The following is a 25,180-nucleotide window of genomic DNA, read 5'->3' on the forward strand; positions in this document are numbered from 1 at the left end:
TCGCCGGCACTTCAGTTTGGAGAAGTCGGGGTATCAGGCTCCACCTCGGAAACAAAAGGCAGAGGGGGGAGTGTAGCAGAGACGCGAGGATGAAAAGTGGAATTGCATTTTGGTTTGCAATTACAGACGTGTAGGATTACGCAGTGAACCTGTTGCTGATGTGAAATAGGATGTTCACAGATTATTTTAGCATAAAACTGTCCCTCCTTTTGTTTTTTAATCACCTGGCTATATATGTACAACACATTCTCATCGAAAGCAGGTTCAAGCTTGTTAAAAATGTAGTCTATAAATGTCTTGTTTTTGTAATGCAACTGAGATCAGTCCATAGTGTACCATCAACCCCCCCATGCATGAGCCCAATGACTCCATTTTCTGATTCCACAAGAATTTTGACATGCAACATGAGCCTCAGGGCCATTTTGCGTTTGCACACAAGCCCTCACACCAACATCCAATAATGATATTGCTTCAGCCCTTGCTTCTACTGTAATGTCTAATCCATTTGTGTCAATTGTGCCTGAGTGCCTGGATGGGAATGATTCAGCACTTTGGCCCTGCTGCGTTTGCATTTGTGAAGTTCATCGACTCAAATGTGAGAAAAAATGTAATCACTCTTGCAAATGGAAGCATCTGTTTAGTTGCTTCCACTAAAAAAGCCATTCAGGCAGGAGAGATTGCTCCCAGCGTCATCCGGGTTTCTATGAGAAATGTAGCAGCAGTGAGAAAAATCAGCATGAGGCTATTTAGAAAAAACAAAGAGAGACATTCCTGTACTTCACAAAGTCAGATGCTGCTCAAAGGTGCATCCTCAAGGGAAACAAACCTTTAAAAAACAGCCCACTCTGGGGGCAATTTGGCTTATTCAACACACTTCAAACACCTTAATCGTCCCTTAATGTTACCCCTTTAGAAAAACACCTCGCAGTTCAGACAGCGATGCAACCACTTACTTAGAAAGTCAAGAGCGTATTCAAAGCTGTGGTAAAACTTATAAAAGCTGTAACCCTTTAATGGGCAAGTACTTAAAGATATTTTGTAAAATATACATGACCTGTAATCATACCTCCATCACTACACCCATTCACTGCATTATCACACTAACATACACCCGGGTTACAGAAGAAGAAGAAGAAGAAGGAGAAGAGAAGAAGAAGTTTGCATTCATACATTAACACACAGGTAGGTGCAAAGATGCACATGCATTTTTAGTACACACACAATTTATACACACTATACAGTTGTTGTTTTTTTGTAGGTTGCACTCATGCACATGCATCTGGAGAGGTGCCAGAGCTAAGGCTGCCAGTCTCACCAGTGCCTGGGAGCAGTTGGGAGTTTGGTGCCTTGCTCAGGGGCTCCTCAGAAGGGCCCAGGAAGTGAACTGACACCTCTCCAGTACCAGTCCACACTCCGTATTTGTTTTCTTTTCTGCTCGGGACGTGAACCGGCATCCCTTCGGTTCAAAACCGAGGTCCCTACAGACTGAGCCTCTGCCGCCCCAATATGACACGATTTGGAGCTGCACGTGGAGCTGCTTTGATGCAAGGAAAAATGTCAAAGGCAAATATAAAGATGCATTACATTTAACCTACTATTACAGTCACTACAGAAACATATGTTCAAGACCATTTAAAGTCCATTTGACCTCGGATTTAACTCTTTGTGTAACTGTAAGGAGGGCTTAAGTGTCACCTTATTAAACCACAGGACTGTTTCTCTCAATTTTGTTTAATTTCTGCTTAGACGTGTGATGAATTGGCTGGGTGAGTGTGTTTCAGAGATGTTTTCAGACCCTCTTCTTCTCTTACATCAGTCTGAAATCCTCCTGAATTGTGAGTAAGCCTCGCTGTGTTTGCTCTTTCAGTCTGTTGCACATGCAGTATGACCTCAGTCCACAGTGATGTCATATTAAATCATGCAGTCTGAGCAACACTCTGCGTGGGGGTGTTTCAACCACAAGATGGCAGCAGAAGTACGATTTTCAATCTCTGTTTCTCTCAGCTAATGATTGTTCGTCCTTAATCATTACAGCAGCAGAGCTCTGTCTCCTTGAGCAGAATGCTGCACTGATTAGCTGTCCTTGGCAGGAGGGTTTATGGTAAAAATCAGCTGCTGTGCTATTTCCCTTTAAGGTCTCATTTCAGCGGAACAAGAGGAAGATTACTAAATGCAATACCACTTTCACATTGCAGTAAATGTCATTCTTCTCTTTCTCTTTTTATCCTAATGACTGAAGGCAAAAATCTCTATTCCAAATGAATCTCGACTTTTTAATTGACTAACATGTCAGAGTCATAATCACGTTTATTGCGAGGTACGTTTAAGGAATTTGCTTTGGTGTAAACATAAACAAAGAGGAGGTCAAAGATAGAAAATAATAAAAAGGAAGGATTTTAAAGAAGCATTTAGCATTTAGCATTAAAAAGAATAAAGACAAATATGTACAACAATGAATATATGACAACATATGACAAACCAGAGTGTATTATATTTTAAATATATGTCTTTAAAACAGTATTTAATTTCCTCCTACTGTACATTGTTTAATTGTACATGCTCTTCTTGTGAATATCATATTCCATATACATGTATATAGATTTCTTCTTGCACTATTTTGAATTTATTCACTTATTTCTTTCACGTTTTTTTATTTGTTTTATGTCATATATATATATTCATGTTGCTTTGTTAGAGAATGGGAGGATGAAACCCTCTTTATTAGTCACATACACGCACACAGCAGAGCACACACAGTGAAATTGGTCCTCTGCATTTAACCCATCCTAGTACTAGGAGCAGCAGCCCAGGGAGCAATGGGGAGGGGGGATTGGAGGTGTCCGGTGCCTTGCTCAAGGGCACCACAGCAGGGCCTAGGAGGTGAACTGGGACCTCTCCAAGTAGCAGTCCACTTTCCATATTTCAATTCTGTTCGGGGACTTGAACCGGCGACCCTACGATTCCCAGTCCAAGCCCCTACTGACTGAGACACTGCTGGACTTGGGAATAAAACAATGAATAAAGCATCTAATATAGATTTTGTTTCTAATAGTAACATGTTTGTTTACTTCAAAAAGGTAAATCAAGTGGAATGAATAACAATCAACGGGATGAACCGTCTGAAGGGTAGATAAAAAAAAACCATGAAGCCTTTAATACGACTCATTTAAATAGCTGTGTGTGTGTGTGTGTGTGTGTGTGTGTGTGTGTGTGTGTGTGTGTGTGTGTGTGTGTGTGTGTGTGTGTGTGTGTGTGTGTGTGTGTGTGTGTGTGTGTGTGTGTGTGTGTGTGTGTGTGTGTGTGTGAGCAGAGATAGAAACACCCTTCTTCTTTCTAATTAACTTAAGGCTGTTACTCTGTTATCCAAACCCAATCAGGCTGAAGGTATCTCGAGCTGATCCTTCCTGACTTTGATTAACTTACGAAACACTTGAAGATAATTCATGCAAATTGGTGTATGCTTGTTAAATGCAATTTAGCAACGCTTTCTGGTGAAAATCAATGTAATAGACCAATAGACAATGAGGAAGGCCGTGTAAGGAGCTCTGTGCGCGCTAAGTGGTGTTTCGTTTGGGATGTGATGTACATTTCAAGAACTGAGAAATCCAAACCTGTGAAAAGGATTCCACTTGTCTTTGGTGATCGGCGGTCACCAACGGGGTCAATGTTTCCAATTCTGTCGTCAGGATGTATTTACAAACCCCTAAAGCTAGAATAACGCCTGAAAAGCCTGACTGAGGTACATTGATCCACTTATCACAGGGCAGATGATCAATCTACGAGTTGAATCGCCCCAACGGAGGACACTGAACCCCAAGCGGATCCAAATGTGTTTGTTTTTTTTACCCAATTTTGGTATGTCATCAGGCTCTGACACACCAAGCCAATCTTAAAGAACTGGTAGTGACGCAGCCTCTTGTTTATCTGCGCTTTGGCCACAAATTTGCACTTGAACACAGCAAAACCAAACGATCAAATACTGTACATTACAATATACTTGCCGACCATCTTCACGTCACTTCTACTAATCAATAGCTTCATTCAGATGGCGAAAAGATCCAAGCATTAGAATCAAAGGATGGGATGGAAGTGATAAATGAAGAGCTTCTTTGTCGGCTAACTTAAAATAGTTGTTTGCTTTTCTTGTATCTATTTTTTGTCCCAAATGTATTTTATTTTACATTTTATTTTAATTACATTGCTTTATTTTTATGCTGCTGCAACGAAAACATGTCCCAAATTGGGATCAATAAAGTAATTCCATCCATCTATCATTTATATTTAGTGCACTGCTCCAATTAATTTAAAATGCCAATCAGAGGTTAGTAGTTTTAGGACTCAAAGCATACCTGAAAGATGCATCTCAACGCCTCCAGGACTCCAGTATTTCTTGTTCAAACATGGCTCTCTGAACCCCCACGGAAAGCCCTTACAGAGATGAGGTTTTTGCAGTTAATACATAGAGGCATGCTCACTTGTGTCATGGTAATTCAGCTAGAAAGGTCTTCCCTCCTCTCTCTCATCTTTTCAAGGACCTTTCATTACCGCTCATCTGCTCGCTGGAGGGCTGCGCAGACCATCTTTGTCCGGCACGGGTCATCCATCATCTGAGTCAGAACCAGATGAAAGTGAGAGCTGCAGGCCGGGGTAATGGAGACATTTTCAGGCACCACAGTAATGACAAAGGCCTTAAGAATGAACAGACATCCAGAACCGTTGAGCTGTCATCTTCTATTCCAACGAACCAGTGCAGGAAAGAGACATTTTTGGAACAGAAAACAACTCTTCGATTCTACTTATTAGTATGAATGATAAAAACAAAGTGGATTTCAGAAAGGTCTACATGTCGCATAGCTCAGTGGGTAGAGCAGGCCGCTTTTTACTGGGGTTTGATCCCCACGCGGTGGAACCAGGTTCGAGTCCCTTTGCCGCGCGTCTTCCCCTCTGTCTCCCCGTTTCTGAACGGCACTGTCACTGTATTAAAGGTACTGGTTGCCCAAAAAACAAACAGAAAAAGAAATAATCCAAGACCTTGAAGAAAAAGGAAGTTATGCGTTGTGATTGACATTTTATTTCTAGCTTCCTAGCACCTCTCTTTCTGTTAGCTGTCTGTAATTTAGGTCATCTTATCACGCATACACCCCTGATAACGGTGTCAGCCAAATGCCAACGTGAAAGCTGTATAGAAATGCCATCAGTCCAGAGGAAGAAGCTAACACCGCAGCAGATTTGAAGAGACCATTATGTTCCTGGTGGTGTGTGCATGGCAGTCATGGGGAGGCAGTGGTTTATAAACGTCATTTTAATCTGCACCTTTTTGGCAATGGGAGCAAATAGTTGTATTAAAAATAGATAATATGACCGGCCAAGCTGGGCTGCAGGGTAGCACCTGCCAGACAGACCTATGTAACAGATTGAGGCATGCAGAGGTAATCCAAAAGGGGTTTTAATCTCTGCTCCAACACGTGATTATCAGTTTTCTCTTTTAATGATTTATTCTGGGAAACCAGTGGACCCACTCTGAGCCCTACACGTCTGTACTGGAATCAAGCTAAAGGGTAAACCACTGGTTAACATATTATTTCCCTTTCAGTTTTGTTAACAGGAAAGGCAGCTGGGTAGACAGGAACTGATAGTTAATATTTAAATAGATTCATTTTTATTTCAGCAGGGGTTCACGTGGCTCTGACAGAAAACACACCGCCACTTTGTACCGGAAACCCTCCGTCTTAATCCGGTGGAAAAAGAAGACAGTCATACAGTTGTGTGGCTAAATGCCAGTGAGAGGCAATAATGTCCCTTTCCGTCTCAAATTGAAACACAGCGCCCTCACAATTGACTCAAATACCACAGATTAAATGCTTTGGTTATGCAAGAAAATGTCCCTCTTGCCAATTTCCCAACTATCGACTCATTGCAGAAATGACGGAGATTGGTTTTGAGATGATTGGATCAGTTTACCCCATTTGATCACATTTCAAAATGTTTTACAATAAACACACAAGGCGGGTTTCAATATAGGTTTTTAATAAAGTAAAATGAAAAAAAAAAATCAGTCTCAAGGTATTAAATGAACAAATCCATGCTGAATGTCTGCATCATCAACTCCTGGCACACTAAAGCATTGCTCTGTGCGTAGTGCATCTACACAGTTACGCTAAACACAAACAATCGTGCCAAATTTGAGTGACGCTAATCCCCAGAACTAGATAAAATGATAAGATAAAGCCAGCGCACACAAACGCCCTTGACCTAAATATTTACAAGATAACGATGATGAGGTGAGCATTCTCTCTGTCAACGGTGAACGTGTTGCTGAGGCACATGTTAGTCAATGTTTCGTGTTGTTGAAAATAAAAAAAAGTGGTATTTTTTATATTTAAAAAAAGGAAAGAAATCATAGTATTTGTTGGCGGGAGAAAAAAGTCATCGATTGTACTTACATGACACGATATTTTACAAAACAAAGATCCAATTTGGACCTGATAGGTGTGTTTTAAGTATTAAATAGGAAAGGATTGCATTCCTACTTACATTATGATATGCAACCAGTCCCTTTGCTCTGTTACATGATCATTTAAAGTAAGCAGTACCCACAACAGAAAGCACATTTCCAATGCAGCATACTGCGAAATGGCCAAAATTTCACAACTTGAGGATCGAAAAGATTATTTGGCTAGTCTATTCCATATATTTATTGCAAGTATCAACAGCTTTGCAGTCACATATGCTTAGAGCCAATGCTGAATTTGCAGTCTTGATCTTCTGTGTGTAAGCAGAAATAGCAACCTGGGGTTCAAAAGGGCAAGTGTGTACTCGGCTTGTATTGGCAATACAAGCACACTTGTACAATATGGATGATTAAACAAGCACCTGATATGTTTAGACAAGGCTGTGTCAAAGCTCCGCTGTCTTCATGTGTTCATCCTAAACGGAGTGGAAGTGAAATCCTTTTTTTAATTACATGCTTACATAAAACATACTTTCTAAGCTAGGTTCATTCGTAAGTGAAGTCAGTGCTGACTCTAAAATTAGACGAGGGCAAGCACAGGCCCAATAAACCGGCTCTGATTTGTCTATCAAAATAGGACTTTGAAAATAGTTCTCCTTGAGTGTCCCAACAGGGGTCCATCGTTCAGAAGAACTCAGTCGGTAAGGAAGCCCCTTTCACCTCCACCTCGGCTTTAAATAAGTTTCATGGTGAACCTTCCACCGTCTCCTCCCTCCCCTCCACCACCCATTGAAGAGCGAGGAACAAAGTCAATGGTAGCTGTGTGCTTGATCTGACCTTTGCTTTGGCTCCAGAAAAACATGAAGACAAAACAGATGGCCACTGAGCTGAGGAAAGACAGGAAGCCCATGGTGGTGGCGATGATCAAGGTCTTCGCGTCAAATGGGTACGGTTTGGCCATTTGAGCTGAGGAGTTGGCAGCTTGCGTGTTCAAAGGCTCATCCCAGCCCTCCTCGGAAAAGTAAGGGATGGTTCGGTTCCGAGGGAGCCCCTTCACGTACAGGCCTACAGTTAGGCTGTCATTGCCGGCCGCATTGCCCGCCAGGCACTGATATGTGCCACTGTCCTGAACTTGGGCAAAACGAACCTCCAGAGTCCCATTTGGCAAAACTCTAATTCGCCCTGTTGGAGAAACCACATTCTTATGGGATGAGATCCAGGTGATGGACGGGAACGGATCCCCATCAGCCTTACAGGAGAAGAGGACGGTAGTGCCCTCCTCTACTCTTGCCTCCTGCGGCCTGCGGTCCATGATACGGGCAGGGCGGCAGGTAAACAGCCTTGGGAGTTCCTTCTCGGAGAAGTCTCTGAACTCCCGCTGTCTCACTGCATCAGGACACGAACAAGTGGGCTGATGTCCGTCAAAGTTCAGGCGCAATCGTCGACGGACCACCCAGAGAAGCCGGCAGTCACATGCTAGGGGATTCCCATCCAACCGCAACACCTGAAGGTTGCCCACAGAGTGGAAGACGCTCTCCTCTAAAGTACTGAGCTGATTGGACGTCACATTAAGCATGCGGAAGTAGGCCAGTCCCCTAAAGGCCCCCGGATCTATTCTTAGCAGACTCCCCCCTGCTAGGTGTAACTCCTGGAGTCTCAAGAGGTCCCCTAGCAGATTACCCTGGATAACAGTGATGGGGTTGTAGGACAAGTCCAAGTAGCGCAGGTACACCAGGTGACGGAGTGCTGAGTAAGGAACAACACTCAGGTTGCAGCTGCTGACGACAAGCGTGGTCAAATTCAGTCCGATCAGGCTGTTGCTCGCCACCGTGTCTAACGCAGGCCAGTTTGAAATGATGAGGCTACGCACGCGGTGTAGTCGTCGGAAAGCGTTGTTAGGCAGTGTAGAAATGGTAAGGCGTAGCATGCGAAGGCGTGCCAGGCTCTGGAGCTGGGACAATGCCTCTGTAGGAACAGACGTCAGGTTGCTGCGGTCCAAATTGAGTTCTTGCAGATTCTGCAGACCATAAAAAGCCCGCTGGGAGATGAAGACCAAGTCATTCTCTTCGACTTCCAACGTTTGCAAGTTCACCATTTCTCTGAAGGTGTAGTCCAGGAAGACGAGAATCTCATTCTGGCTCAAATCCAGGAAGCGCAGACTGGAAAGGCCAGAAAACACCCCGACAGGGATGATCTTGAGTCGGTTATTCTTAATCCGAAGCGTCCTGAGGTTCTGCAGCCCCTGGAAAGCCTCCACCTCCATCATGGAGATTATGTTATCACTGAGATCCAACTCTTGAAGCTGCGGGAGGCCGGAGAACTGGCGGCGCCCAACGGTCTTAATCTTATTCTGGGATAAATCCAAACGCCTGGCATCGCCGGAAAAGCCCTCTGGCACTGAGTTCAAATGTTTGCCAGAGCAGATCACTTCTTTGGCCTCAGGTCGACACACACAGCGTGGGGGACAGCCTCCTGCAGATACACCCAGGACAAACTGGAGGACGATGCTCCAGGCCGCCCATCGCACGATTGACTCCACAAACATCTTACCCCCAGCCTGGAAAAGAAACACGCACATAAATAAATGAGCTCTAATGGTTTAGGATTGTTTTATAGAGATATTTTGTGTCAGAACTTAACAAAGACATGTCTTTATTCCATTCATTTCCCTCACTTAGATTAAACGAGTGCCAAGACATACCGTTTCAGTCTCGTAGTGCAGATTCTCATAACCAGTGGCAGGCAATATTTTAGTTAAGTCCTCGGTAGAGATGCTGTTCCGCCAATAACATGCCCTTTATAGTTGCCTGAAAGAGAGCAAAAAGAGAGGGAGAAATAAATCCAAACACGAAGGAAGAATAAACACAAATGCATATGACATCAAACCACTGTTCCCCTTCAGATTAGGGTTAGAGTTAGGGTTAGGGTTAGGGTTATTTACCCCCCCTGCAATCATTTTTGCAATGTCGTGTCAGGAAATGTGTCTTACTAGTGCAATTGAAATAAGAAAACTGTGAAAGCTTTGTATTGCAACCTCTTTTTGTTCTGATATCAAAAACCATAAGCAGATTAATAGAAAGATTCTACTTTCTGAGTAGTTGGTCCTGCCGAGTTTTTAAGTTATTCATTTTGTGCTGGCGGGTCTTTAGTTGTGTGACTAGGCTACCAATAAAGGACGAGCTGCTTATAATTGTTTCTTGTGTTTTGAGCTTGCTATTTGAGGAGTAAACACACAGCAGTGGGTGTCATATCAAACTCTTGCAAAACCCAAAAGGACAATAACATGGTGACATCATTTCCACTACTGCCAATGTCCCAGAGTTCCTTTCTGGTATTCCCCCGGTAGATGTCATTATACTTTCATTTGATACGACGCAGAGCACAGCAGAAAGTACACATTGGGCAGCAGAGTAAGAAGCAGATTTCGCAGATGTTAAGAGCAGCTGAAATCCCTACTTAACTGATTATAAAAGACTTCATTTCACTTTGCACTCTGGAATGATCCTCCTCCTGAAGAGTGGAAGTGTCCACATATGAGTCGCCCTTTAAAACAAAACTAAAAAGGTATTTATTCGCCCGGCCTCTCGCACAACGCCTCTCATAATGCAGATGAGGCCTCAGTGGGTAGACAGCTTTGGCCCCTGGCCCGCCAACTGGAGCCAGAGCCAGCAACAGGGTGAGAAATAAAGATTATCTGAATCATTTATTCATTAACCTGTTCCAAATGTGTTTTCCTGGAACATATATCCAAACTCCATGTATTTCTAAGGTTTGGTGCAAAGAAAAGATTGTGAAAATTAAAGTTTACTTGAGGGTAAATGCGTTCAGAATTGCAAAGCCCTTTCTATAGACACGTGTGCGTTGGGGCTTATTCACTAAGCCTACTTGTTACTTAATGTTAGTAACTCTTATCTAATTATATTTTCAGACTGCATAAGTGTTTTAAATAGTGACTCTGGATAAAGAAACAACTTCTTGAACTCGACCGATTGTTTTGATCGCTGATTTGTAAGAGATGTAATCTAAATTTCATTTATATGATTAAAACAAATTGGTACGTCAATGAAAAAGTAAGATTGCATTGCAGTTTATGAAGATTTGTTCAAAGTTTCAAGGTGTTGAACCAGTAAGTACGACACAAAAGGATGTCTAATCTACTTTATTTACTGCGTGTAAATGGAAAGCATAACCTGAATGACAGTTAGAGTTATGAATCTAAAGTAAGGTGTAGCGGAGAATATATTTGGTTTGAATAATGACGTCTTAAAACAAAATCACTATTCAGTTAAAAGGCGTACAGAAAGATGAGGTTAGCAAGTAGAACAATGTGCTCCAAACCAGATCAAATCCTTAATGATGAACGTCACAAGACAGATCACAATTTAAAACAAACATTAAGATGATCTTCACCCTGCACAGTATTGGGACATTTGGTATGCCATCCAAAATTCTCAGCAACTTCTACAGGTGCACAGTTGAGAGCGTCCCTGACAGTTCCATCACAGGTCTGGTATGGAAACTGCACTGCTCAGGACAGGAAGGCACTCCAGCGTGTGATAAAGACTGCACAGTACACCTCAGGAGCAGCCTTCCCCTCACTTCAGGGCATTTACACCACCAGGGTCACCAGGAGAGCACACAACATCATCAGGGACAGCACACACCCCCAGCACAGACCAGGAGTCTGAAATCCAGGACCATGAGACTGACAAACAGCTTCTACCCACAGGCCATCAGGCTTATGAACATGCTACCCCCCCACGCACGCACACGCACCGCACACACACACACCACACACACACACACACACACACACTGATTGAACTGTGAGTGCCACACAGACCCTGACACTCACCATTTGCACTACCTACGATGCATAGTGCACTTTGATGTCTGCCGTACAATATCTGGTACACTGTGAACCATGTGCAATACAACTATTTCAGTATCTTTTAAACTGCTGCTACTAAATACTTTGTTAGTTTAGTTTCGAGTTTTCATGCGTAGGGTGGACTAGCAAAGTCCGGTTTTCATTGTGCAGTCTAACTGTGTTTCGCTGTGCATATCTTGAATCTTGAATCTTGAATCTTGAAGAGTAAAAGCCAGTTTCTGCAAATTTGTGAGGAAGGAAGTCCAAAACAAAGCCCCAATAATGTGAAAGGCTGCAGAGTGAAATATTACACAATGACATTATCCTTATCCTGTGTCTGGCCTTGGTGGTTGCATAAACAGCTGCTGGGAAAATGTAAATTATGTAGAGTATTTCTCTCTGCAGCAACCCCCACTGAGACTCGGCACAGTGCAAGCAACAACAACCTTGAAGTAGAAACTCTCGAAAAGCATTTTACTCAGCAGCTACAACGCTCTTCAACTGCACAGACAATTCTGTTGCTTCAAAACGGCGGGGGGGGGGGTGCACTTGTGAGAGACAGAGACTGGCAGGTGTGTGATATCCCGGGCGGGTGTGCTGTGCAGCCAATCAGGGATCAGCATCGCGTCTCTGCACGCATCATAAAGCTGAAGCAGCCAGAGGTCGCGACCCCGGGGTCACGGCCGGCTCTGACCCGGTCCTTCAAATGACTAAGTGAGGGGATGGATGCATTTGTAATTTCATCGTGTATTTGTCACCCTGCGTGCGGCGGAGACACACGAGGGTCCTGTTTCAGTGTTAATGACGCTAACTATTTTCTATTACGCACAGCCTTCTATTCACGATGCACAGCGGATAACACCGTACCCAAAGAGCTGCGGGGCGGAAACACGGAGATCAAAACATCCCAAACTTCAGGAGTAACAAAGACAACTGCTTAATGTCAAAGTAGTATTCGAAACTCCAACATCAAAGTCTTCATTTATATTTATATTTTGGGTATGGCTTAAAAAGGTTGGAGGACTCTGCAGAAAACTGAATGAATAAAGCAAAAATATAAACCTAAATGGAATTACATCCAATTGTGTGACTGACTTAATTAACCAGGTATTATTAATGGATTTAAACAATTGTACAAGATCTATATCAACTAAATGTATTATGATGAATAAATAATATTAATACAAGTTTCTAATAATAGTCACTCTTATTCTCCCCCCCCCCGCGTATCCTTTATAAGAACGTTTGTCCACATTTCTGTTTCATTTCATCTTAAAGTGATGGTATTGGGCTGGCCATCAAGCATTATATTAGTCATTGTGACATTGTTTGTTGTTATTTCATTCTGAGGTAAATCCTTCTTTCATTTCCCAGCCACATAAAAAGAAATAATCGTTTGGAAATCAAATTCAACGTGCCGTTTTCTTCTTCATCATGTAATATTTCCGGAAAGGTCCTCATTTCCGTTTGGTTCAGTTCAGTCATCACCTTGTCTTTGATTGGCTTACACAACATAGTCTGGCCTGGTTGACCAACATGAAGCATCTCCCTGTAAGCACTCTAACCTTTTTTGCATAACAACAACAACAACAAAAAACCTCTCCTGAAGCACGCCAACTCTTACCTAACACACCCGCCGCACGCTGCCAACAAAGCACACAACATGGCAGCCAATCGGACGTATCCTCTCTTCAGCAATCCTTTAGTCTAGCCGTCTTTTGGGTGAACTCTTCTAAAGTATTCTGAAATGATTCCCCTGACTGTGCTTTGCTTTCTCTCCTCGGTGCTCAGACAAAACTCATCAGGCCTCCCCGCTCCGGCCCTCACATCCATCTGAGGACAGTTGCCACCCCGTGTTAAAATTAGGACTTTGTTCACCGGCTGCACACGGCTGCACGTTGAGTCATCACTCTGCGGTTGTTTTATGTTCCCTCGATGCTCGGGATTACGAAAGGACTACATATTGATGAATGAAACGATCAAACAGAGGATTTTATTAGGAATCACATTATTCAGGTGTCAACACGACATGATGCTGACTCTCCATTCACTCTGATGAAACACAATGTCAATCATAAAACTGGAATCCACTGCAGTATTCTCTTTTCGTAGGCCAGCCGCAGAGAATAAGCAATGATTAGAAATGCCTTTTTCTCTCGTTCATGTTTTTATTAGCTTTGAGAAGGAGCTCCTTTTCTGTCTGATGTCTTTGAAGTGTTTCTCAATCTCTTTTTCCTTGTTCTCCACTGGAGACAAAGGCTGTACACACCGTACAGCACCCTGAAGCGAATGTGTTATTTGTGATTTTTGGAAATATAAATAACATTTGATTGATTGATTGAGGAACGTGATCTCAAATGGGCTGCAGGGTGACGATGCTGGACCCTTTTGTATTTTGTTGTATTTCATTAACCTGCATTTCCCAAATAGATGTTCATGTGCAACTATTATATTTAGCAGGTAAAGTTGGGATTAAAGTGTGTGTGGCTCACACATGCACTTAAGGTCATCTTAAGGGTCAAAAAGGTGATTCTAAATAGCTTCAGATGCATCCTTCATTAGGCCCAGCTGACATTATGTGGCTACGTTACATTGATATGCTTCTATTTCTGTATTTCTAGATGAGCCATAGTGTTAACAACATGAATAAAAGGTGCAAAACAAACATGTTAGTGAAGAAACTATAGATGATGCCGATTGTTGCGTCACAACATCATACATATGAGCATTGGTTCCACCTGTAGCTGGCCAAAGAATAAGCTCAGTCAGTTTGTTAATGCATGCTGACTTTTTGATATGCAAGTTTAAGAATGAACATAAATACAGTATGTTGGAAATATCCCTAAAGGTCTCAACAAAAGGGATAGATATATTGTAGTTTGCAAGTTCTGCAGGTTAATTGCAAGCTGTTTTTTGAAAATCTTACGCTCAATGCAAGTTAAGGTATGCACATGAATGTCTACAGAGGCATTATTCATTACATGAAGCCTATAGTTTGCAGTGACATCCTCCTGTTTCTGTATTTCCCAGAATAAAACCAAGTAAAGGGATTTATTTTAAAGCAATGCAACACATGGAAGTCCCCCTTGTGTCCATGTGTTGCAACACAAGCGGCCTCATCTGACAGAGAACTCTCAGTCTGAGCCCAGCTGTGTTTTTCCTGACAGTTGTCACAGAGTTATTTTTAGTCCGTCACAGTGAGAAGAGCCCGGCTCAAATCCCCAATTAAAGCGGCGGGGACAGAACAACAGAGCGGGGATCACCGAGCGAGACCCTTGTGCCTTTTCACCACTGTGTTTTTCTGTGTGTGTGTGTGTGTGTGTGTGTGTGTGTGTGTGTGTGTGTGTGTGTGTGTGTGTGTGTGTGTGTGTGTGTGTGTGTGTGTGTGTGTGTGTGGTTTCTTTTTTTCTTGGCTTCTGGTACCTGCATGCGAGCAGCTAATATTAAAAGGTTTGCTGGCAGAACAGCTGTCGGGTGCAGAGCAGGAAAACAAGAGTCCCCCGGTCGTCCCCCTGTGGGTATGTCGAGGACACGACTCAACAAACAAGACCGTGTTGGGAGCCGCAAATCTGTTGAATAAACAAATGAATGTCTGAAAATGCAAGAGAAGAAGACGAGTCAGTGACAGATACAAAGGTGAAAGTAAGGAGTTTCATATTAAGATATCGTGGGCATGGAAGAAAGACGGCTCATCTTAAAACCTGCAGAATGCATTTATTTATTTACAGTTTATTTTAACATCTGATCCGCAGATTTAACAGCATATTATGTTTGAAATCCAATGAAAATAAAGGTATTTAATTAGCGTAGTTTGAGTCTTATTAATAAAAAAGGGAGCTGCTTTCCGTACACAATTCTAACATTTTGAAAAATCCATTTATTGTCAAAATATGGAGAAAAAAAACACATTTTTGTCTCGAAAAAAGAAACCAAAGGTAATTTAATATCCTTCTTTGCTTAAAGCTTTTAATCTTGACGTACTTTGTCACTGCTTCTGAAACATTATGTCCTACTGAGATCATATTGGCAAAGCTGATCCTTTAGAAAAAGGTCACATGTTCACTCCTAACTTCATTAAATGCTAAATTTAGTGAATGACCCAATGGTCGACAGGTGGAAACTGAGCATATTTTGTTAATACATAATCCAGTTTGTGGCGGAGGAATGAAATCATTGCATAACTCATGTCTACATTACGTAATAAATGCACCAATTACAGAACCTTTTACAGACTGTGTGGAGGTTAAGCGAGCCATACCTCAAACACTGAGGGGTAAATGCAGACCAGTGAATAGTAATATCACTGGGGGGAGGGTGTGTGTGTGTGTGTGTGTGGGGGGGGGGGGGGGGGAATGTGTCTGTGACAAACAGGATTATATTAATTGTTGCCTCCGGGCCTTTGAAACACATTCAGTCCAGCTGAATGTTATACAGGAAGTACCTTCTTCTGAAATGGGGTCATTTTTACTGAAGAGCAACCTAACCTGTGTCCATGTGCAGAAATGGCATGTGTGTGTGTGTGTGTGTGTGTGTGTGTGTGTGTGTGTGTGTGTGTGTGTGTGTGTGTGTGTGTGTGTGTGTGTGTGTGTCTATGTGTGTGTCTCTGTGTGTGTGTGTGTGTGTGTGTGTGTGTGTGTGTGTGTGTGTGTGTGTATGTGTGTGTGTGTGTGTGTGTGTGTGTGTGTGTGTGTGTGTGTGTGTGTGTGTGTGTGTGTGTGTGTGTGTGTGTGTGTGTGTGTGTCTCTGTGTGTGTGTGTGTGTGTGTGTGTGTGTGTGTGTGTGTGTGTGTGTGTGTGTGTGTGTGTGTGTGTGTGTGTGTGTGTGTGTGTGGAGTAGATGCATGGATTGTTATTTTTTTCTTATTTTTCCTTGCTTTTGTTGCATTTACTGTACCTGTTGCTGTGAGCATTTTAAAAGAGACATACCGGGAAAGATCACACTTTTTTTTAGCAAGTCTGAACACAACGCATACACAGAAAAGCGCTGAAATCCTCAGATAGACGTGGATAAATGTATATTCAGCCACTATATGAGAAACAGTGTGATTTTTTTGAGCATTGAAGCATAAAAACATCTTCTAATTGAAACCCCAAATTATATTATTAGCTTTCAAATCAAGCGTCACTATTCTTTTCCTCTTTATGCATTTTGGGAACCCAGGTGTATTAATGTGAAATGTAGCACATGGATAAGTGAGAAAGAAAGGGCAAAACAGATGTTTGTAGGAGAAAAGTGTGTGTGTGTGTGTGTGTGTGTGTGTGTGTGTGTGTGTGTGTGTGTGTGTGTGTGTGTGTGTGTGTGTGTGTGTGTGTGTGTGTGTGTGTGTGTTTGAGTAATAACACCATGTAAAGTGCAGTGGAAGTGGGTCACAGTGACAGATCCACTCTTGTTTTCCAGACTGCGCACGCTGCTGTGATTTCTCTTTCTGACGAGGAGAGAGTTAAGTCTCTGTGCGGCGACGTCACGCAAAGTGCGCCGTCTGCAATATTAATAATAGCACGAATAAATGAGGGAAGGGAATTAGTCTCAGCGCAGCGCCTATGTGATGTGACAAATTAGGTCGTCTCAGATAAGGCGGTGATTTGTCGGATACATGGACGTACGGCACAGGGATGAGGGCAGGTCACATATTAAAGAGCTGCTCATTGATGGGACACTTGGGCCTGGAACGGGTCAAACACTGGTCAAGCTGCATCAGGGAACTGTGGACCTCAACTCCTTATAAAATGTAGACTGTTTTTTATGTGCCTCATGGTTTCATTATAGAGCGGCTCTTTGACGAGGCCCTCAATCCAGCAGGAGAAGAAGTACTCAGATATAGACGTTGTAGGGATACATTATGTTCTCCATCCATCCATCCATCTTCTCCCGCTTATCCGTCAGGGTCGAGGAGGTAACAGCTCCAGCAGAGAGCCCCAAACTTCTCTTTCCCTGGCCACATCAACCAGGATTCCAAGGCGCTCCCAGGCCAGCGAAGAGATATAATCCCTCCACCTGGTCCTAGGTCTACCCCGCGGTCTCTTCCCAGCTGGACCTGCCTGGATGGTATCCTCACTAGGTGCCCGAACCACTTCGACTGGCTCCTTTCAACGCGAAGGAGCAGCGGTTCTACTCCGAGTCCCTCCCGGATGACTGAACTTCTCACCTTATCCCTAAGGGAGATGCCAGCGCAAAAATCCCATTTCGGCCGCTTGTTCTCAAACAGCAAAAGAAGATAACACGTAATTGCGTCAAAGTTGTCAAAGTTTGACGTGTATTTGTCCTCTAAAATGTTGAGACTTGCTGCACACAAGACATTCAAAGACATCTCCTTGGACTTTGAGAAACTGGGATGGACATTTGACTATTTCTTACATTTTATAGACCAACCTATCAAGAAATCAAATGTATTTTTGCAGATATCTGCTGTTAACCTACAGCCTTTTGCCCTATTCTGCCATGTGCATCACTTTTTAGAGTCCCCTGGAAACAATTTCCATTTTGCAAGTTTCCTGAAGCGTTTTATTTTCAATTCTGCGAATGTCTCGTCAAACCGGTACATTCTTTTTTGCTTGGAATGTTTTTATTTGGTGTGTGTGGGTGTTGAGACCTCAGGGCCACCGTACAAACTCTATGTGGAAATAAGACTATCTGCAAAGGTCTTAAGGCCAAGAGGAGTTCAAAACAAAGATGGGGTGAAAGAAAGCAAACAAGGAGTGAATGGGGAAGCAAAAAAGGAGAACATTGAGAGGCAAATTGTGTAACAATGCATAAAAAAGCAAGAACCAGGAAGGGAAAAAGGGAGAAAGAGAAGGGAAACAATAAAAGAACAATAATTAGAACAATAAGATTGGGGAAGAAAAGGATAAAAGGGAATATGTAAATCAAGCAGAGGTACAAAGTCTCACAAATGGACGTCAGTGAATGTGCTCAGTTACTTTGCACATTCTTTACTCCACCCAAAAACTAAAGGACAGCCACACCTTCCATAACTCTACAAGTTTTTAGAAATGAGAGACGTTTGTGATTGTCATATTGTGTTTTGCGATTTCAAAGAAAAGCGATCAGCTCCATAATCCCCCCCCCCCCCCCCCCGCCGTGCACGTGGAGCTTTTCCTCTTCGGCACAATCACAGACCTGCATGCTAAGCTGGCGAGCCGATCCACGATGCCACCTGTTTTTTTTTTTACCTCAGCCAGAGTGACGCAAAGTCAAAAAACAGGGTCAAAGACGTCAGAGCTGTACAGAGTTCTGGGGATTAAGAGGCGTCCCGCAACTGGAAGGTCACAGACTCGTTTCCCCGCAGCCGATAACGTGCCCACTGCCGTTGTGTCTTTGAGCAACCACTACCTTCAAGAGTTATTCTTTGTTCTGCTGCTGCAGGTTGATATCACTTTCCGCAGAAAACAAAGGAGACTCAAAAGATGTGGGAGGTATCGATCTGATATATTTCTTTTAGGATTTAATTCTCGCTCTTGCATTTGTAACGCCATCTATGTTTATTCAGTTCCTCTCCTGGGACATGTCTCCATGCTTTAATGTTCCAAAAGCTCTTTATATTTCTCACACTGCCACCTCTTTTCACCCTCTGTCAGAAACCAGAGCCGTGTCTGCTCTGATTGGTTAGCTAGCTGACTCTGTTGTGATTGGTCAACCGCTTAGAGATGTCCAGCCCCTTTAGCATATCAAGTAAAATGTGTTGGAGTGCTAGCCAATCAGCACAATTGTTACGTAGTGATGTAAGAAAGAAAACAAAGGAGTCCAATGGAGGCTTTTCAGGCAGAGAGAAACTCCCTCTGGAGGCAAACACAGGGATTTCAGCCTTTGCAGACCATTTACATGCACCAAAACCCACCAGAGGAAAGAGAAAAACCAGGGTAAAAAGCAGAATAGGGCCTCTTAAAATTGCTTCAATTACGTTTGGTTAGGTGGTATGAGATATTAGTCAACAAATATCCAGAAGTTCTACAAAAAACAAAAGTAGGAATGTCAGGTATTGGATCATTTACACCCTGAGAGCGGAGGATGAAAGATCTTCAACAACATAGCATAAAAGCTGGTTAGATTTGGTGACTCAGACTGTGATATGGTAAGCTAAGACTGGATAACTACTGTTAAAGGGATGGTTTGTTTTGGGAAGTCATGGCACAAAGAATGGAGCATTGACAGAACCCCTGTCTTGGACTCTATTTTCTAGTCTAAAGCTTTGTCCCCCCATCAACTATCAACCCTTGAAGGCCAAGACACATTTAAACCACATATCCTTAGGCCCCTTGATTTGATGTGCTGGTGTTCCAATCTCACACTGTTTCTGCCTCTGCTACTGAGAGAGGACCCCGGAATGACTACAAGGTCACTTGTCAGGAACGCTTGAGCAGGAGTGGTTTCAAGCGTTAGAAACAAATGACCAATGCTGCCTATGTTTGTGGTGGTAATAGTCTTGGAGTTTTCACACAGAGGGAGGGGGCATGTGGAGGGAAAGGGTCCAGAACAAGCACTTAGACTAAAAGAGCTGTTGACGATATAAGCTAATGATCATTTGACATCATCTGGATGCATAAGTGGTTCATCATCATATAAATGACTTAGCTATTCTTCTCAATAGTCATTATTGGACGCCCCTGAAGGACTGGCCACCTCTAAAAGACTCTGCTTCCTGCCTATAGCAAGCTTAATAGGCTCCAACCCGCGTGACCTTGGCCAAATGGGTTCGGAAGAAAATGGACACATGCTTACGAAATCATTATTGAACTGCCAGTAAATGTTGTCCTCTGCAGGAAAGGAGTGGATGTTTTCGATGGCAGCAAGGTCAGATTGTCTGGAATGAATAGAGGAATGAATGGCAGGGTTGTTCAGAGGTCAACGCGCTTGAGAAGAACAGGATCGTTTTGTCGTCCGAACACATCTATAGTTGGCTACACAACGCCAACTGACATGGCCTCTTCCTGGTTGCATCACACAACCTCTCTCGTCTCTCTGCTTCTAAAAAAGCGGTCTTTGTAGTCTTTGTGCAATAAATCCAGTACTGAGGTTAAAGGCACACTTTTGTACAGCATAAGGACAGATGGGAGTAGCTGTTAGACAAAAGAGAGCTTTAGCTGGATGATAACACCTGACTTTTACTGTACACCCACACACAAAGAGCCATTTATCTGACTGCATGAACTACAGCCAGAGAAATGGCTTCAGAAAGTGATTAGATTTGTTGTTTGGCAAGGTGTGGAGGGAGAGAGTTACATATGCTGCTTATCATGTCATTAAATGCTGCTTTCATGCATTTAGAGGGATAAATAATCTATAAGCGGCATAAATAAGGAACACTCTCAAGGCAGTTAAGGCATGACAGATGGAGACCAAAAAGGGCATAACCTCAAGAAAATCCTTATCCGCTTTAAGGATGAAGAAAAATACATTGCATGCACACTAAAGATTGAAAGGTTAAGCAATTGGAAAAGTAGATCCCTATAAGTATCCCTAAGCTGCTCTATAGGACACAAAAACTTGATGTTGACCGACTTTATAATTCCCAACCTGTCCACCAGATGCCCCCAGAGTATCCTGTTCATTACCAATAACCCCTACCCAGTTCCTCCCTGCCACACCTTTACATGACATTTCCTTCAGCTGATACTTTTTTCCAAAGCGCCGTACAATAAGTGCATTCCACTGGGAAAGATACAAACTCCAAACAGCAGGAATCATGCAGGTTCACCAGCTTGTGTTGTCTTTGTGCGGTCCTGAAATCAATGGGGAGCTCGGTCCACCATGTCGAAGCAAAAATGGCAAAATAGTCGTATTGATGAAGGACTAGCAACGGATTGGCTGATGCAGAGACGTGTCTCCTAATCCAAAAGGGTCAATGCCTTCAAGTCAACCTGCTCTGTATTATTGTGTCTGCCTGTTTAGCCTCTGTACAAGAACCACGACAATTACCATATATGCTTTGAACGGGGATGGTTAAGCAGATGCTCATACCCCCATAATTGAAGCTGTAAAAGAGACGAGCTGAAACGTGATTTACTACTACTTCAGAACAAGTTGTGGACATTATGTAAAATGCCTGTGAGGCAAGAAGCATTGAATATAATCAAACTGGAAAGGACACAAGCATCTTGGAGAAGGAAATGAAAGAAACCCTCAAACATAAAGAAGGTTATTTTTTCAGGGCCAAACAACAACAACAAGGCTGCGGCTGACACAAGCCCAGGGCTAGCACCAATTTGAGTATTTATTTATGCCGTAACTGCATTTCTCCAGCAGCAGTGAACCATCTGATCTTCCTATTCATCTTCAAAGGACTTCAGATGACTGTGGCCTGAATGGTGCTTCTGTGCCAGTGGGTGCTAAAATGCTGTGCACCACAGTTTCTGCCCTGGATAGATGTTACGTGTGCAAAAGCCTCCAAAAGCAGGTCTGGTTGAGGCTTAGATGAAAAACACACACCAACTCAACTCAGCAGTAGATGTATGTAACAAATAAAGAGAAGCTCTGAAAATAACTGTGGTGTTAATCTCACTGCTGTTAAAACTGATCATGTGGTGGGTTGATTTAGGATGCATTGTTCCCGGCTCAGATACATCTCTTCCCAGACAGCTCGCCAACATCTTTGGCTAAGCCTGGTATTAAGGAGCCGCTGTTGGAACCAAGTCAAAGCTGCAGAGAAAAACTCTGTCACCCACTCTTCTCAATTCATCAAATGGGACCATGAGTGTGCAATCGACTGAGCCAGCAAAAACGTTTTCTATCGTCATTGGAGGCCAATACTTTAATCTGCTAAACCTTTGAGGAGTTATTTCTGCTCTTCGAGGCAAAGTGACACCCTTTTAAATGATGGAACAAAAAACCGTACGTCTACATTTGATTTCAGGTTTCCCCGGCCAGGCTGAATTATCTGTGTTCAGCAGATCCACTCTGAAATATTGAATGCTTTTTTTTTATGTAGGATTTTCAAATTCTTTTAGATTCTCCGGTTTCATTGAGCAGAGCTGCTCAATATATTATGTCAAAGACTTCGCCGCTATCCCCCCATCATTTATTCCCACAAACCTGGCCAGATACTTTGAGCCGTGCCAGAATGCACACTGAAATCCCAACATGTCTTCAGGCCTCTCTTTGAATGGTGGTAACCTACTGCGTAGAGGAGACATGTTGAGATCTGTTCGGTGGGAACACAAACTCAGGGTGCACACCTAAAAAAAGCAGGTATCATTGATAACTTTTTAATGAGCCCTTTATGCTCACTTTTAGGTTCATATTTATATTAGTGTCTCTCCTGGGACATGTCTCCATGCTTTAATGTTCAGAAAGCTCTCTATTTTTCTCATACTGCCTGTGCTGCAGCACCTCTTTTCACCCTCTGTCTGAAACCAGAGCCCAGTCTGCTCTGATTGGTTAGCTAGCTGACTCTGTTGTGATAGGTCAACCGCTTAGAGATGTCCCGCCCCTTTAGCCTATCACACAATGTGTTGGAGCGCTAGCTAGTAGAAGCGCATGTGTTACATAGTGATGTCACTGTGTTCCTGAAGGAACTAAAGGACGTCCAATGGAGGTGCTCCAGTGTGTGGTGAGAAACACACCGGGAACTTTGAGATTTTTAGCTATTGCAGACCATTTCCAAGCACAAAAACCCTACTAAAGAATGCAGGAAATGGAAACCTCCCCCCATAAAATAATAGGGCCCCTTTAAGGTGTATAGTATGAAATATTTGCCAGAACAATGCATATCTTGTACCGACAGCATGCCTGTGTAAGTTAGAATGTAGCGTAGATGCTAAACGGCAGATCCTGACTGCATATTACTCCCACTGAGGCCCTGAGGGCAAAGCAAAGAAACTAGTCTAAGATTGTCATACTTCTTTGCCTGAAGCTGAAATCAATTTAAGTCTGGAGTAGCTGCCCGATATAACAGTCCAGATAAAGCATCCCCTAACAAGGAGACTGACATACTTCCTATCCATAAAATGCCTTCTGATTAAATTGCCCATTTGGCAGAATCCCAAGCGTCAAATCCTTGGTTGTCCCTTGATGGTGATCTGCTCCTCCAGAGCCACATTGTGTGTCCTCATTGTTACAGGAGGAGAGGACACAGAGCTTGCTGCCATGCACTTCACCTCTGCACCCCTCTCTGAAATGCTGATCCTGGCTTGTATCACACTGCAGGTGAGATGATAATGAAATAACAGGAGGAGTTTTTGGGTTGATCAGAGTCACCGTGAAACGTCTTGATTTAAAATAGCCTCACTCTGTCCCAAAGGGGGAGAATCAGGCTGCAGCAGCCACCAATAATCCCGCCGTTAAAACAATGTGCAAGCCGTGGCCCTTTTTCACATTTATGGAACAAATTTGCCAGAGGATTACTGTTCAGAAGGACAGTGCAACTCCACAAAAAAACAACAACAGAAAAGAGGATTTACGCAAACAACTAGGCTGAATAGTAATGGGATTTTTTCCAGGTTTTTAGAAAGGAAGGCTTCAAGAGATCTAATAAAGACAAAGGGAATAACAATTATAATATAGGTCATCATCATAGCAGTGTTAGGGCCATGTTTATTATTTACAACACCATAAAGTCCCCAGAGGAGGACCCAAAAAAACCGCCAACACTACCTTCAGATATATCTTTTCATACTCGTTGTTCTTTTTCTTTCACATTTTGTTAATGTTGTGTTTTGTTTTTTTCTAGTTCCATATGAAATCAGATTGGAGTGGAAAAATAATTAAGTCTTGAGCTCCATCCCTCTGGGATTATAGTAACCCTAAATTGAAAAAAAAAAACATATCGTAAATACGACCACAGAGTGAACTGGCACACTTTAAGCAGCACCAATAGGAACATTCAAGGATTAGTTTAGTGATGCATAATAATAAATGAGGATCAATGCATGCCACAAAGTCAGCAGGGAGTCGTTATTCCCACAGAATACATGATTGCTATAACGAATTACGGGGTAATATAGACATGTGAGTCAAAGTGTGGATGTTTTCAGGTCCAACAACAAATGAAAGTGAAAATGAGTTTGAGATTTGTTTGATTTTTTCGGAAAAAGGGGACGAGATGTATAAATGGTGAATTGCAGATGAAACTCACCAGCTGAAGCTTTCACAGAAGGAAACATCGCACCTGAGCTTCCACCTCTTTACTGCTCATCGTCCGTCGCCAACAGAAAAACGTGTTCATCTCTGTTCAGGACACTTTCTCATCTGACTACATCCAACCAGACTTTTCCAACATCTGTCGCATCACAGTCGCGCGCCTCACTTCGTCCTCCCACTGACGCACTCCTCGGGGAGTTCTTTAGATAATTGCGCGACTAAAATCATTCAGGTCGACTGTGTCTCTGCTAGTGTGTGCTGATGCCGAGGAGAAGCTGCTGGTGTGCTGATGCTGTGTCCTGCGCATCTCTGTCCCTCCGCTCAGCTGGAGCAACAATCCCAAAGACTCCAGGCTGGATCCGCGCCATGTGCCGTCCCGTAATGCCTCAAATCCCCTTGGGTCGGGTAGTGTAACGCGCACATTGGGTCTACTACAGTTTTCACAAACATGAATCAGTGGGCAGAACTCTATTTTGGATATAAATAGTGAACAAATCCCATCATCCTGTTCGTTCCTATCAACACATGTCCACTACTTTTAGAAGTGTATGGGAATGTGTACTTTCCCTTATAGGAGGCGGAGTTAAAGAGTTGCATTACATCTATATGGATGAACACTAAGTAACACACATGATAAATATGAGCAGTGTAGGAGTAGCCTACTACACAGTTTGCATGATTTATAAAACTGCACTGTTTTGACTTTTTCCACATCTCTGATAAGTGACTTTACTTGGCATAGTGGATGTGCGTATCATTTGTGGATGGTTCATTTATTTCATGCATAA

At 42.9% G+C, this 25,180-nt stretch overlaps 1 protein-coding gene across 2 annotated transcripts; it reads right to left on the reverse strand.

Moving 5' to 3' along the window:
* Window positions 1–6,061: 6,061 nt before the first annotated feature.
* Window positions 6,062–24,614, reverse strand: lingo4b (leucine rich repeat and Ig domain containing 4b). 2 transcript variants are annotated; one of them, XM_063880067.1, is made up of 3 exons: window positions 24,388–24,614; window positions 9,153–9,258; window positions 6,062–9,008 (listed from the first exon to the last, which is right to left on the reverse strand). In XM_063880067.1, the coding sequence occupies exon 3, from the start codon at window positions 8,994–8,996 to the stop codon at window positions 7,185–7,187; it is 1,812 nt and encodes a 603-aa protein (XP_063736137.1). In that variant the 5' UTR covers window positions 8,997–9,008; window positions 9,153–9,258; window positions 24,388–24,614; the 3' UTR covers window positions 6,062–7,184. The 2 variants fall into 2 exon arrangements, with proteins under 2 accessions (XP_063736137.1, XP_063736138.1); XM_063880068.1 differs by lacking the exon at window positions 24,388–24,614 and adding an exon at window positions 12,946–13,101.
* Window positions 24,615–25,180: the final 566 nt, after the last annotated feature.

Source organism: Eleginops maclovinus, chromosome 3, assembly GCF_036324505.1.
Source record: "Eleginops maclovinus isolate JMC-PN-2008 ecotype Puerto Natales chromosome 3, JC_Emac_rtc_rv5, whole genome shotgun sequence".
Classification (NCBI taxonomy): domain Eukaryota; kingdom Metazoa; phylum Chordata; class Actinopteri; order Perciformes; family Eleginopidae; genus Eleginops; species Eleginops maclovinus.